This window comes from Musca autumnalis, unplaced genomic scaffold (assembly GCF_047663935.1).
Source record: "Musca autumnalis isolate F117 unplaced genomic scaffold, ASM4766393v1 scaffold_1, whole genome shotgun sequence".
Lineage (NCBI taxonomy): Eukaryota > Metazoa > Arthropoda > Insecta > Diptera > Muscidae > Musca > Musca autumnalis.
The window spans coordinates 332,630,482-332,644,765 of record NW_027411644.1 but is presented as its reverse complement, the minus strand read 5'-3'; the positions used below and the strand labels follow the sequence as shown (position 1 = coordinate 332,644,765).

The 14,284-nt window shown below is 33.5% G+C and overlaps 1 protein-coding gene across 3 annotated transcripts; it reads left to right on the top strand.

Annotated features, from left to right (window-relative positions):
- Positions 1-1,865: 1,865 nt before the first annotated feature.
- LOC141390226 (phosphoserine aminotransferase) lies at positions 1,866-14,216 on the top strand. Of its 3 annotated transcripts, none has more exons than XM_073963021.1 (4): positions 1,866-2,545; positions 8,968-9,151; positions 9,237-9,913; positions 13,823-14,216. In XM_073963021.1, exons 2-4 carry the CDS (start codon positions 9,107-9,109, stop codon positions 14,190-14,192), a joined length of 1,092 nt encoding a protein of 363 aa, XP_073819122.1. In that variant the 5' UTR covers positions 1,866-2,545; positions 8,968-9,106; the 3' UTR covers positions 14,193-14,216. The 3 variants fall into 3 exon arrangements, with proteins under 3 accessions (XP_073819122.1, XP_073819123.1, XP_073819121.1); XM_073963022.1 differs by having other exon boundaries at positions 1,876-2,002; XM_073963020.1 differs by lacking the exon at positions 1,866-2,545 and having other exon boundaries at positions 8,853-9,151.
- Positions 14,217-14,284: the final 68 nt, after the last annotated feature.

Below are 14,284 nucleotides of genomic sequence, written 5' to 3'. Positions count from 1 at the left end.
TGTCTGATTTTGGTATCCTCGCAAAGCTCATTCGGCTTTGTCAAATGACATTAATACTCGGTCCTCTGTTAAAATAGGAAAGAACCTCTCCGAAGAGTTTGTTACCAGGCAAGGAGACGGCCTGTCGTGTGATCTCTTCAACATCCTGTTAGAAAAGGTTATACGAGATGCGAAGGTAAAAAAGTGGAACAATATATACAAACAACCATATGTTACTTGCTTATGCTGACGACATTAATATCATGGGTCGATCGGTAAAGGAAGTAACTGATACTTTTGCAAAAGTCGAAAGGGAATCTGCTAAAGTCGGTTTGGCAGTAAACGGCGATAAAACTAAATTGATGACATCGACGCGTAATACATCCACAGATTTCGCACCAACTGTGAATGTTTGTACTTACAATTTTGAGGTAGTATTTGCAAGATAATGTTCCGAACTTCGGATCACATCATCACATCCTATTTTTTCAAAATTCCGAAAGTTATCCTGTTTTCTGTCCATTTTCGAATGTTCCTTTAGAGTATTGTCCATAATTTTGCAGAATATCGAAAATCCTCTCAAAACCTCGATTTTTTCATTCGTTTAGAATACGGGAGAAACACGAATATTGCTTTCGGTTTTTTTTTTCGACAAAACTTTCGTCGGCACCTTCACACAATATTGTTCCGATTTCGGAACGAATTCAGCATCAGAATTAAAAACTTGTGCATAGTTCCGTTCCAAATTTGGAATAAATATGGTAACTGTGTATTTTCGATTTTATTCCTATGCGAACTTTTTGGGTGGTTCCTAATTGCGTAATCCGTTAAAAAGTATGATTCATTTTATTGTAAGTTCCAACAAAAAATTTCCCGTCAGATTTTTTGCTTTATTACTACGTGATTTAAAATATCGTATTTTCTGATAATAGGAATATGAATAGGTGTGTAAATGCAATTCTGTAGGTCTGTTCGCAAGTAAAAAGTACTTGCAAGTATGTACTTGCAATACATCTCAGTTCTATTTTATCGAACATCACTGTGATTACACCTGGGAAGTTTTTGCGAATTCTTAAACTACAAATCAAAAACTAGTTTTTTGACTTTTTTGCGAATTCTGAAACAGCAATGTTCATCGATGAGGAGCAAAATCAAAAAACCAAAAAAAAATCAAAGTTCACATTTTAGGTTTTTTTTAGATTTTCACGATTTTGCTTAGAAACCGAAAGCCCAATCAAAATGAAACTAAGGAAAATGTTGTTGCAGTGAAAACATTCTGCAACATTTTCTTCATTACATTTTGATAGGGCTTGCAGTTTCCAAGCAAAATCGTGGAAACCTAAAAAACCTAAAAATGTGAACTTTGACCACGATTTATTTAAATATACCCCCTCCTCCACCCCACTGATTTTTTTTCGTTTTTGGATAGAAACATATACAAATATGTATATTGAAAATACAAAATTATTCAGAATTTATGGAAAAAATTAATGAATTAAATATAGAAGATACATTTGAAGGAAAGTCTATTGCTTTTCCTGTTTATTTAATGTATATTTTATGTGTTTTCGGTTTAAATTTCAACTAATGGGCAAGAAATGTGTGTAGAATTAAGAAGGAAACACAACCATCTTCCTTCTGCATCTATATAAAATGTTTATTTAGTTCATTAATTTCAAATCATCTTTTTCCTTTTTTCTAAAATTTTTTGTGTTTCCAACTAATTTTTCAATTTTAAATTTAGACATGTCATAATTAATTTTTTCGATAAATTATCTCATTTGTTAGGGATAGGACATACTTATTCGTCATTCAGAGAGTATTTCTAATCGAACAACGTAGAAAAATCGTCGTTCGTTTATAGAATTTTGTGTGGGGATTAAGTAATTTATTCGTAGTTATGGGTGGAACAACGAATAGAGAAAGAACGACGTACCGTGGAAACGGGCTATAAAAGAATGGTATAAAATAAGTAAAAACAGATTCCAAACAAAAAATGAAATAGTTCGAGTATTTGTTGACGGTATTGAAGATATGAAAATATGTAGAAAGAAAGATCAAAAAGTGACAAAAAGATATCAGTGCCTGAGTTGTGTTTCATTTTCTTTCACTTCTTAAATAAAAAGAATCTCCGAATGTTTCGTGCAAATTTTTGTGCATTATTTCATTTTGTAATTAATAATTAATAAAAATAGTATGAAAGTGATCGAAATAACAAGAAAAAGAATGTATGTATGTATAACATAAACATCTGTTGTTGTTTCGCAATGTTCTCCAACATAAACATGTATAGGTATAGGTATGGAACAAACGGAGAGACAACAGAGAGAACTGCATAGTGTTTTTTAATGTTATAAAGTAGAAGTGTATTCTATATTATACTTATTTATTCCCTGCAAACATTTGCTATCTGTTTCTTGTCCAATGAGTCACTTGAATTAGATCGCATTCATATCCAAAAATATCAAGCTCTCGGGAAGAACTGTTCCACTCTTTAGATACTTTTTTGAGTGTCTCATTGGACACTGCAGAAAGTTATTAATACGATAATATGGATGGTGCAATGGTAAGCATGCTCGCTTTGCAATCTGAATGCACGGGTTCAATTCCCAGGGTAGTTTGACATCACCACATAACTAATTTGTTGGTATTGCATACTACAGCAATAAACAACATTTTGACGGTGCCCGGTCTCACAATTAGGAGGGTTGGCGTTTTTTGTTTGGGATGACGACTTCTATTTTGTTTTTCAAAATAGTCAGGCTTAATCCCATAGTCGTTGCTTTAATATTTTATTAAAACAACTTTAATTTATTAGTGGGAAAAATTTGGTTTTGTTTACAAGTGAAGTTGCTAGAGTTTAGGTAGTGCCAAAGAAATTCTCGATCAGAGTGTTTCTTTACGCATGTATCTATTTGAGCTAGCAATTGACACTTGGGTATAAAAAGTTTCTTGTTGAAAAACAAGAAATAAGGGAACTGATGAAGATCTGTGGCGAGATCTGAAACTATAGTATTCCCTGCCTTACCCCTTGGCAAACATCGCGAATTTTTTCCCACTAATAAATTAAAGTTGCTTTAATAAAATATTAAAACAACGACTTTAATCCCATAGTCTGACTATTTTGAAAAACAAATTAAACTCGAAAATGTTAAAAAAACAGTGACAGCCAGTTTCTGTATGTCGAATGAAGAATGTGTGCGAATGAAACACTCCCAAACTTTAGTTTTCGAAATAGTTTTACCTTTGCTTTTGCTCCAAAACAAAAAACAAATTTGAAAAACACACACGAGTTTGGACGTGTTTCTTTCGCACACATTCTTCTTTCGACATACAGAAACAGGCTGTGAATCAAATCCAACGTAAAACATTTGTTTACACCCTAATGTACATGTAAATGTCGCTCATTTACTTACAGAGTGGCATAACTTTTTTAAGTGTGAAAATGGTCGGGACTTTGAAAAACATATTTTCAGACGCTATATTCATTAAAAAAAACTACAAAAATTGTCGAGAAATGCCTAGGAAGCTTTCAATGATGGGAACGTGGTAAATATACTTAAACATTGTGAAGTATCCCACGGACGTAGCCAGGGCTCGAATTGAATTGTATTTTGGGAAGTGCTTTCAATGGATGCACTTTTCTAGAAATATTCCTTTTTCCTTCTTCGGCAAAGGACTTTTTGACGACAAACGAAATAAAAAAAAAAAAGATTCTTCTTCGTCAAAATCTCAGCAAGTATCAGTCGGCTTTGAGGACAGGAATATACCCTGAGCTTGTGTGAACTGAAACTTTCATCTATGGATAGAACGAATAGTGGCTACACAATCAAAATCCTTCAACCCAAAGCTATGTATTAGGAGATTTTCAGTTTTGTATAGCCATTTTCGGACGTATGAACTTGACAACAAACGGACGGATTTTATCATTGATCACAAGTGCTGCGGAGGAGGTGTCTGAAGAAATGGACCGGAAGTAGATCTTATTTTGGAAGTCATTCTTTTAAAGGATATTGCGCCCACCAGTCAATTCAGTTCGAAGGTCTGTGAGGGATGTACCCAGTATGGTCCATTTTCGAGCTAAAACTAAGTTTGGCAAAATATTACAAAATCCAAATTTTAGGCCAAATCTGTTGATTCGTTCAAGAAAATTCGCACATACCACTTTAGCAGAAATTCTTGAAATTTGGGGGAAAAATACCAGAAGGAGCGGGTGACACCGTGGTGCAATGGTATGCACACCCGCCGTGTTCGCTAAAGGTCTGAGGTTTGATTCCCAGGCCAGGCGACAACAAATTTTCAACGGTGACAAAATACCCCTCAGTAATGTTGGCGACATTTCCTGAGTATTTATGCCATGATGAACTTCTCTACAAGTGGTGTATTAAGACACGTCGTTCGGACTTGGCAATAAAATGTAGGTCGCATTTCATTGAGCCAATATGAATCGGGGTGCACTCATTGATATGAGAGAAGTTTCCCTCGTCCCTTCAGGCATGTTTGTGGAACAATTATACATATATATTATATATACCAGAAGGAGCAAACCGAAAATCATCATCTTCGAACTTTATATAAGGCTCGCAGAAATATTGCGATAAACAAAGTTTGGACCAACGCAGTATCCATTTCGAAAGTTGTGCGCATCAGCCACTACGCATGATGGCATTTTCTCTGGACTTGCCCCTGAAATTTTGATATTTACTAATTATCCAGAGAACTCTTAAACTGCCCTTCTTTGATTTTTGAAATACTCTGTGGAAGGTTACCGAAAGAGTGGATCGATATGGTCCATCTTCGAAGTTGATCAAAATTTGGACAAAATATCACGAAGGCCAAATTTTAGACCGAATCGGTTGATCTGTTCGAATTATCGTGTTCTCCAGGCACCCACCCAGACGGACGAACATAGCTAAGTCGACTCCAAGTTTTCTGAAACAGATTACTTCCAAACACACTTTGGCCCTAAAACCATTATTTCGATGAGACATATTTTGACTAAAGACTGAGGGTATAAAAGATTGATCCTGATTCATTTATAAGAAGAACCACGATAGAAAACCAGAATTTCTATAAGAGAAGTCAAACGATTGGACTCCAAAATTAGTTTATTAACAGATGCACGATTGGGCGACAGAATTTATCATTTACATACCCGAGATTGGGTGCTAGTATTTCATGACGGACATCCTCATTATTGCTCAGCACTAATTCTCTATCAAGAAAACCACTATCGGCCTTCAGAAATTCTTTGTGATAAGACCTACGATTGGACACCAAAATATCTTTACGGAAATAACTACAATTGGGTTATTTATGATAATAACAACGATTGAACACCTGAATTTCCTAAATTGAAAAGTTTACCATATTCTGACACCGCAGCGTCATAAAATACCAAGAAAAGAAGACACGTGTCTCTGCGTTTTTTCCTTTATTTATATAACTCCTAAATTCTACCTGTAAATATAAAAAACACTAGTGGATAACGTCATGATATCCAAACGTTCCCTCTGTATAAATCAATTCTTTACTAATCCCATTTTCCTTCCATAAATAATAATAATAATATCCCGCTTGGGCGATGGGCTAGTTCGGCATCGGAAACTCGTCGATTCTCAGCGTTATGCCGGGCATACACTATGGGCATGCACGACAGCATTTGTAATAGTATTAGTAAATTTTGAAGTTTTTGTCAATGTATTTGGGAGTAGTTTTGGCAGGACTGAAATCAAAATAGTTTTGATTTTGTAAATGAACCCCTTTCAATCCGATGAATTTTGTTTATTTCCAAGTAACCCACAAATAATTTTTGAAAGCAACAAATATTATTTGTTAGGAAATTAGAAATTAGGAAAACGTCAACCAAAAATCGAGTTCTGGAGGAAAATTCATCATTTTTGCAATATGGATTAAAGGAATGCCACACACTATTCAATCACAGACTTACACAAGGGTTCATCAGTTGCTGTCCTGCATGCCCATAGTGTATGCCCGGCATTACAGTAACTAGTTCCACTTCTGACCCCTCACAGTGCAATCAACTGTAAACTTTAACATGGGGATGTCATAGGAGGTAACCAATTGACACTCTATGCATTACCTGTAGGTGGTATTGTACTAGTTCCAGGTTGACAGTCATATACCAGTTTATTTATAAAAAAAAGTGGTGGGAAATTGTCACACAACTGACGCTTCGTCGTTTACTTGGGGATATATAGGTGTCAATTGTTTCCCTTCGCATTACTTATGGGTCAATTGTGAACTAGTACCACTTACCTCTAGTTTAGGACTATTTAAATTGCGACAATTGGAATTGCTAGCGGGTAGAGAGAAGAAGAGGGCGATTTGCATATTTCCGTCGTATTCCTTTTTTATACCAGAACAATATGAATAATATGAACGAAGATATTCATTCCATCAACACTAGCTTCTGTTATTGGATGCTTCATTTATATTAAAGTTATGAAGAAAATGTAAATGTGAATTATTTATGCAACTCGTCGTTTAAGTTAAGTTAATTAAGTCGCAACTGACGCCTCCTCGTATACTTGGGGATAAAAAGGTGACAATTGGTTCCCTTCGCATTACTTAGGGGCCAATATTTGTACTAGTATTGATTTGAAATAGTTCTGGACTACTTAAATTGCGACAATTGGAATTTTCGTCGCAAGCGGGATAATAATAATTGTTCCACAAACATCCCACAAGGGACAAGGGAGATTTCGCTCCGAGAAGAAGTCCTTCCATAAATTACTCAATAAAATTGGAATGGAAAATTGAAGCCGTGATTTTGGATTTTTGTGAAGTAGGAAACAAAGGAAAGGTCCTCAACATTCCATGTAAACAAAAAAAATTAAAGGTTAAGATATTTCTAAGTTTTTCCGATTGTATACTCTATCTTTTGGTCTTACCGAAGTGATACCACTGAATTATGTACACAATATTTACCGTAGTTGTGAGTTATTTGATAAATGATACACCCAAAATATATATTAGATTATTAATATATACATTGTTTTGAACATATATTAACTCTGATATATTGACACCAAAGTTCTGAAAACGAGGGGTAATTGGCCAATAAGTCTTACGTCATTTTAATTAAAAATAGTAATGGAAATTATTTCATCAGTAATACAAGTCTAAAATAAGGTTTAAATCATTGCTAAATAAAAAATTTTCGCTAACATGAATTTTCAAAATTTTGGTCAGGTGGTCCATTAGGTACTTACCGAAAAAATTCGACAGAATTTTAAATAAAGGCCAATTTTATGCCAAAATTGCACGAAAGCGGTGTCAAGGTCCAATGGGGGAAATATCACCGGATTACACTAAAACATTCGTTGATTTATTGTTTGGAGACTGCAATGTCAAAAGCCAAAATATACATTTGTTTTGTTGAAGAAATAAAAAAAAATTCTTACGATTGGCAGAAGTGTAAACTTTTGGTCTGTTCCAGTACTGCAAGAATCTACTAATTTTTACTATTTTTTCCGATAACATAAAGGAAAAAATGTTATCGTAGTAAAAAATAGTAGCTTCTTGCAGGTTCTGGAACACAGCATTTATTTTGACGCGTCAAATTTTGGGTTATTTTGGTAATCTTCATTTATTCCTTAATGAAACGTTAGAAAGGCCTAATATTTTTTGGAATTTAATTCACCTCCAAATACTTAAAAAAATTTACATTCATACTTAAAAAAGTTAATATCTCTAAGTCGGTGTAATAATGCAATAAAAAAAAACTGTGATAGATGTTAGCATTATTTTGACGCTCACTGTATATTTTACTGACGGCAATAAAGTTGTTAAAACTATTGACCGCTATTATCCATTTTACGGACAGACGTCTTCCATAAAATGTTGTCATTGATAGACCATCATAAATCATTCAACAGTTCAGTAGACTTCCATAGAAATACGTACATATGTACATATGTAATTGTAACATAGAACAGAAGAATCATAAATCAACAAATATTACTTTTATTACAAGAATTGAGTTAATGATAACATAATAATGCGTGTACAATAGGGCGGTACCGCTAAAGGTTTTCCATTTCCATTTGATCTAAAAACCTTATATATTCAATTTTATGGCGATTGGTTGACCTTAACCCGTGAGCATCTTTTGTTTCCTTAGTAATTTGTATGGGACCAAAGTTGAATTTTCGCGAAAAATTTCTAAAGGCCGCAATTATGTATGGTCCATTTCATTGATCTGGCTAAAAAAACGATTCCCACAAAAATGTATCATGATCGGTTAAAGATAGCCCTTGCCCCCTAACAGATCTTTATTTCCGTAGTACTTTGTACGCTGGCCAAAGGCGAATTTTCAGGCAATCACTCTACAGGCCACGATTATTTTTCAATCGATGACAAACTTTTACCAAACGGCACGGTGCCCTTGGACCAACTTTAAATGGAATGTGCTTAAACCTGGGTGCAAAGGTTAGATACATTATAAGTAATGAAAATTTCCTAACATTTCAGTTTTTTTATTTAATAAAATTCAGTGAGGGATTGGACATTAATCAGAGGGATTAATATTGATCTATTGAAGTTATAGCGGGCGGAATCACTGAAAATGCTGGATTCTATTAACTTGTAAAGTTTTAGGAAGCCCATCAGATGATAATAACCAACAAAGATTCCAGAAAAAATACGAGCGGTCTCAAAAGGAAAAAAGCATAATGCATTGTTAGAGCTGTACATAGTAAATGGTACATTTTTTTTATTACAACGCAAAGGTGTGATTACCTACACAAAACACTGTTCTTATTTTTGTTATCTCAATTCTCTCTTTTGTATACACATATGTATGTATAAATGTATATATACACCATATAAGTACATACAGAGTATATATACATACCATACGTTGAACGCATACGTCGAATGATCATTCTGCAGCAATCAACAGACATACTTAGCGATGTTGTTTTTGTTTTTACAATTTTATCAACAATAATTTCCAATGTCCAGACGAGAGTACGATGACATTACTGGTCGAAACAACATTCTATAAAAGTATACCCACATTCAGTTACAAAAGTGGAGCTTTGCTGTTCAGTACTTAAGTGGGATTGCAGGCGCAAGGAATTATTAAGAAAATATTTATACAATGGTTATCAACTTCGCTGCAGGTCCAGCTAAATTACCCGAAGAGGTGATTACGAGGAATTCTTGTTGTCTATTGAACAGTTTAAAGCTAAATTAGAATTCGTTTCATGTGCATTCAATGTTAATTTCAGGTTCTGCAAGACGTACAAAAGAATTTGTTGAATTATAATGGCTGTGGAATTTCTGTTATGGAAATGTCGCATCGCTCTCCCACTTATGGTAAAATTCAGAAGGACGCAATTAATAGTTTGAGAGATATACTGGACATTCCAGACAATTACAAGGTGCTGTTTATGCAAGGTGGAGGATGTGGTCAATTTGCCGCCGTTTGCATGAATCTTATAGGGCGCACTGGAAAGGCGGATTATGCGGTTACCGGTTCTTGGTCAGCGAAAGCTGCAAAGGAGGCAGCTCAATACGGACAAGTGAAGTTGGTATTTCCAGCATTGGGAAAATATACCACTGTGCCCCGTATGAACACATGGACTTTGGACCCCGAAGCATCTTACTTGTATTATTGTGACAACGAAACTGTTGACGGCGTTGAATTTGATTTTGTACCCGATCCTCCCAAAAATGTTCCTTTGGTTTGTGATATGTCGTCAAATTTTTTATCACGCAAAATTGACGTAAAACGGTACGGTCTTATCTTTGCTGGTGCTCAGAAGAATATTGGACCTTCCGGAACAACGGTTATAATTATAAGAGAAGACCTAATGGGCCATCAAATTAAAGAGACACCTTCTATTTTTAATTACGCTCTAATGAACAAAAACGACTCGTTATTAAACACACCGAACACATTTGGGTAAGTTTGTTATGAATGATAATTTCACTAGACCGCATGCATGTCCCTTCTATAAAATACATAGTACAGTTTTATTTATTTAAAAATGCATCATGCTTATAGGACAACAAAAATAGGTATAGGTGTGCTAATTATGAACCCCAGTAAAGCGTATGATTGTTTATAACATTGATTTTATAACAAGTACCTTCTTCAAAAGGTGTGGAAATACCTAAATCCTCTAACTTCGTCGTTAAACACTGTTGCACAAAAAATATCTGTACTTATAAATGTTCCAAAAATACATACCTTGTGTACTGTGTTCACTGTCATCCTAAGTAAGTGTTCTCAAACAGGGCGTTGTAACGTATTGAATTCCTTGAGCGCAGCGACCACACGAACATCTCCAGATTCGCCCCTTTTCTCTACATATTCAAAATAAAATTAGCATCCCGTTATAGCACCTTTATGGATGGATATAGTTTCTTTAAGAGACAGTGCCTTCAAGTTTTACCACTTTTTAGTCGAAAAGTATTGCCTCACTTTAAAAAACATTCACGACTTTGGTTTTGAAATATTATTTTTTTATTTTGCATAGAAAATCCTCTTCAAAGAAAATAATTTGAGTTTCTCAAGAACATTTATTTATTGAGAAAGCGGGTCTGAATATTGCACATAATTGTAACTTACTTTAAATATTAAAATTATGTGCAATATTCAGATAAATATATGTTTTAAAATAGAAATCTTATTCTATTTTGAAACCAACTTTCTCAATAAATAAATGCTCTTGAAAATGTTGGAAAAAGCCAACGAAACATTGAGCGAAAAATAAAACTTGGTTTTATTATGCCTGTCTGCGTACTTGATAATTCGTAGTAATTTGGTCTGTTCCAGAACTGCAAGAATCTACTAAGGAATAGTTGTTATCGTAGTAAAAACCTTCTAGATTCTTGCCGGTTCTGGAACATAGCAATTATGACAAATGTTTCGAATTTTGACACTTATAGGCTAAGTGCACCTAATGTCGGCATGTACCAGTAGTCGGCACCTTTTGAATTTGAACTCAAATAACTGAAAATTAAGAAAACAAAATAGGAAAATAATCTTAAAAATACTTTAACAATATTGTCACTTTATATAAAATTTCATTGAGCTAGGACCAATTTTTATATCGAAATTTAAGTTTTTGTCAGTGAAGGGTTTTCACCACAACCGAAAATGCATGTTTCTTAAGAAAAAAATTGTGGAGATGTTAACCTTATATGCTCTGTAATGATATTAAAATAAAGAAATTTTCCAAAACTTTTTTGTTAAAAAGGTAGAGAACAGTTAAAAGAACACTTTAGGAAAAGAAATTTTTAAAAATATTTATAATTGTGCAATTTTCGCTGATGCCGACTTTAGGGACAAAAAAATATATGATTTGCCTGAAGTCGGCATGGAGTTATAAACATTGGTTTTTATCGATTACTTTTAGCTAAAAATTATAAAAAATACTAAAGAAATACTTTAAAGGCTAATTAATAAATAAAATTGTTTCAATTTAAAAGGAACTTTAGCGATTTAAAGCAATATTAGCCATGATTTGAAGTACGTACGTTGTGGGGTGCCGACAACTGGGTCATATCATGCCGACTATTGGTACGACCTAATGTATTTAATCCATTTGTGCAATACAAAGCCTTTAAGGCCAAAAACATTACATTTCAAATACATATATACATCTGAATAAACATATTTATTATATAAAAGAAAAATATGAAAAGTTTTTGAACTATACGTATTATACAATATTAATTTCAGTATTTATTTAAACAATATGTTTAAATTTCCTTATTTTTTTAAGTAAAATCAATGTATATAATAAACTTGAAATGTATAAATAACAAATGCTTAAGCTATTGTTCTTTCAAATATTTACGCTAAAGTTACACATGCCAGTAAGTTGGTGCCAATTGAGTACATGTATTATACTCGAAAACGCCGAAAAAGTGTTCGACTGGCATGCAGTTTTCTTGTGTGTTTACACATGTCAGTGCAACTTCAATTTCAAAATTATTTTAAGCCGCATTAACACACAAAAGTGCATTATATTTCAGATTTAAAACAGAATTCACAACATATTTTATTACTTTTTATTTTATTTCGTTTTAAAAAGATTGTTTTCAATCATATACATAATGAATCTGGTATTGCCGCCTTTTAAATTTTGTATAATCCCAGAGGGGAAATTATTTGTCAACATATATTTTCATGAAAAACATCAAAATTATGTCTTTATTTACCACTAATATATTGCAGCTACCGAGATGTATCATTTGTGTTTCCTAATCTTTTTGAAAATATGCATTAAATCTTTGCATTCTTAAAGAAACAAAAATGTACATGGATTAAAAAATAGTCTCGGAAACTCTTTTTTCATTTTCGACATATCATTGGCAGCCAGCTCAAAATTTTGCTGGAATGAAAAATCTAGTGCCAGTGGAGTCGACAATTCAAAAAATGTAATTGTGGTAGTAATAGAGAATCCTTAAAGTGCCGACTACTGGTGCACTTACCCTATAAAGAAAAAGTTGATGAAAAAAGTGTTTCAGAAACATTTCAAAGACATAAATACAACAAGATAAGACATTTTTTTTTTTGCTATCATTTTTCAGTGAATGGCTTTTGAATTTAACATAATGTTATATCACGATATGGTGATATAACATGTTTTTTTTATACATTTTTACGTATTTAACCGAATTTACCGATCCAATTGATATAGAATTATTCTTGAATAGATCCTTGAATTCATAAATTTCGTTTCTGATACCATTACATGAAATGTTCCTCCTTGGTTGCGATTTTGAATTAACTGCAATCTGTTAAGGGTAATGTTTCTATACAAAGTTTCGTAAACATTTTTTTGTTGCATGCATTTTGTCTAGTCTTAGTTGTATTTATGTCTTTGCTCGATAATTTGTAATAATTTTTACAAATGTTTCGAATTTTGACAGTTGTATAAAGGAAAAGAGTTTCAGCAACATTTAGTAAGTACGAGAAAAAACCTAATAAAACGAGTTTCATTTTCTGCTCGTCGTATGGCTGGCTTTTTCCAGCTTCTTAAAGAGCTTTTTTATTGTTGAAATTCTGGTAACAATGTTAGGCATAATAAGGGCATGAATTAGTCTCTTCTTTTCAGTATGGGGCAACACTAAATCTGTATTGTACAACTGCCGAAGGGCAAAATTCTTATGCGCAACCACTGTGTCTATGTGTTATTCTAACGTAAGTTTGTCATCCAGTACTACCCCTAAACATTTCATATGATGTACAAACTCTATATTCACTCCCCTATTTGTCTTGCATAAATTTGTACATACGACAAAAGGCAAATGTTTAATGATATTTATTTACATTTTGATTCAAATTTGTTCTATTTTAACGAATTTTCAAAATTTATTTATGATTTTCCTGAGAAATTTTTCAGAACGACAAATAAAAATGTTGTTTTTGTAAATTGGATAATTGTTGTAATTCATGCATCTACCTTATATAAATGTGCCTTGAATCTACCTTTCTTATTGTGACACGCCCTACTAAATGAACCTTCGTTTTAATCTGAATGTATTCCCCTTTAAAGTTTGCATTTGATGGTCATTTCCATTATGGACATACATATTTATTTACATATTTCGACGGATATGGTTTTACAAAAACAGTCTTAAAATTATTAAGCAAAAAAGCAAGAAAGGCTCCGCAGCCGAATGTATAAATTATTACTATACTATTACGCATGATGCAATTACTAAATGACTAAATGAACCTTACTATTACTATTTTTTCTCACAATTTGTCGATCACTATGCGTGTTTATTTGCAATTAATTAATCATCACGTTTAAACACCCTGACCTAATTCTCCAACTTTTGATCTTTGTTTCAGAATATATGTGATAAGTTTGGTTTTCCAATGGATACAGCGAAACGGCAGACTCGAAGGTATGTCAAAAAATGCGCAAAAAAAGTCGGAGCTGATATACGATGCCATAAATAAATCAAATGGGTTTTATTATTGCCCGGTGGACAAAAATGTTCGCTCGCGTATGAATGTTCCATTCAGAATTGGAGGACCCGCAGGTAATGAAAATCTGGAAAAAGCTTTTCTTGCTAAAGCAGAAAGTGAGGACATGATTCAATTGAAAGGCCATCGATCGGTTGGTGGTATTCGAGCATCACTTTACAACGCGATTAAGGTGGAGGAAGCTCAAAAGCTAGCAGAATTAATGTTACAATTTTATGAAAATAACAAATAAAAGTCGACATATTGTGGATCTTTACCATTTTTTGCACCATTTTATTTGGCTTTATGGTGGTAGCGGTGTGAAGGGTTGAAGGAGTTAAAAGC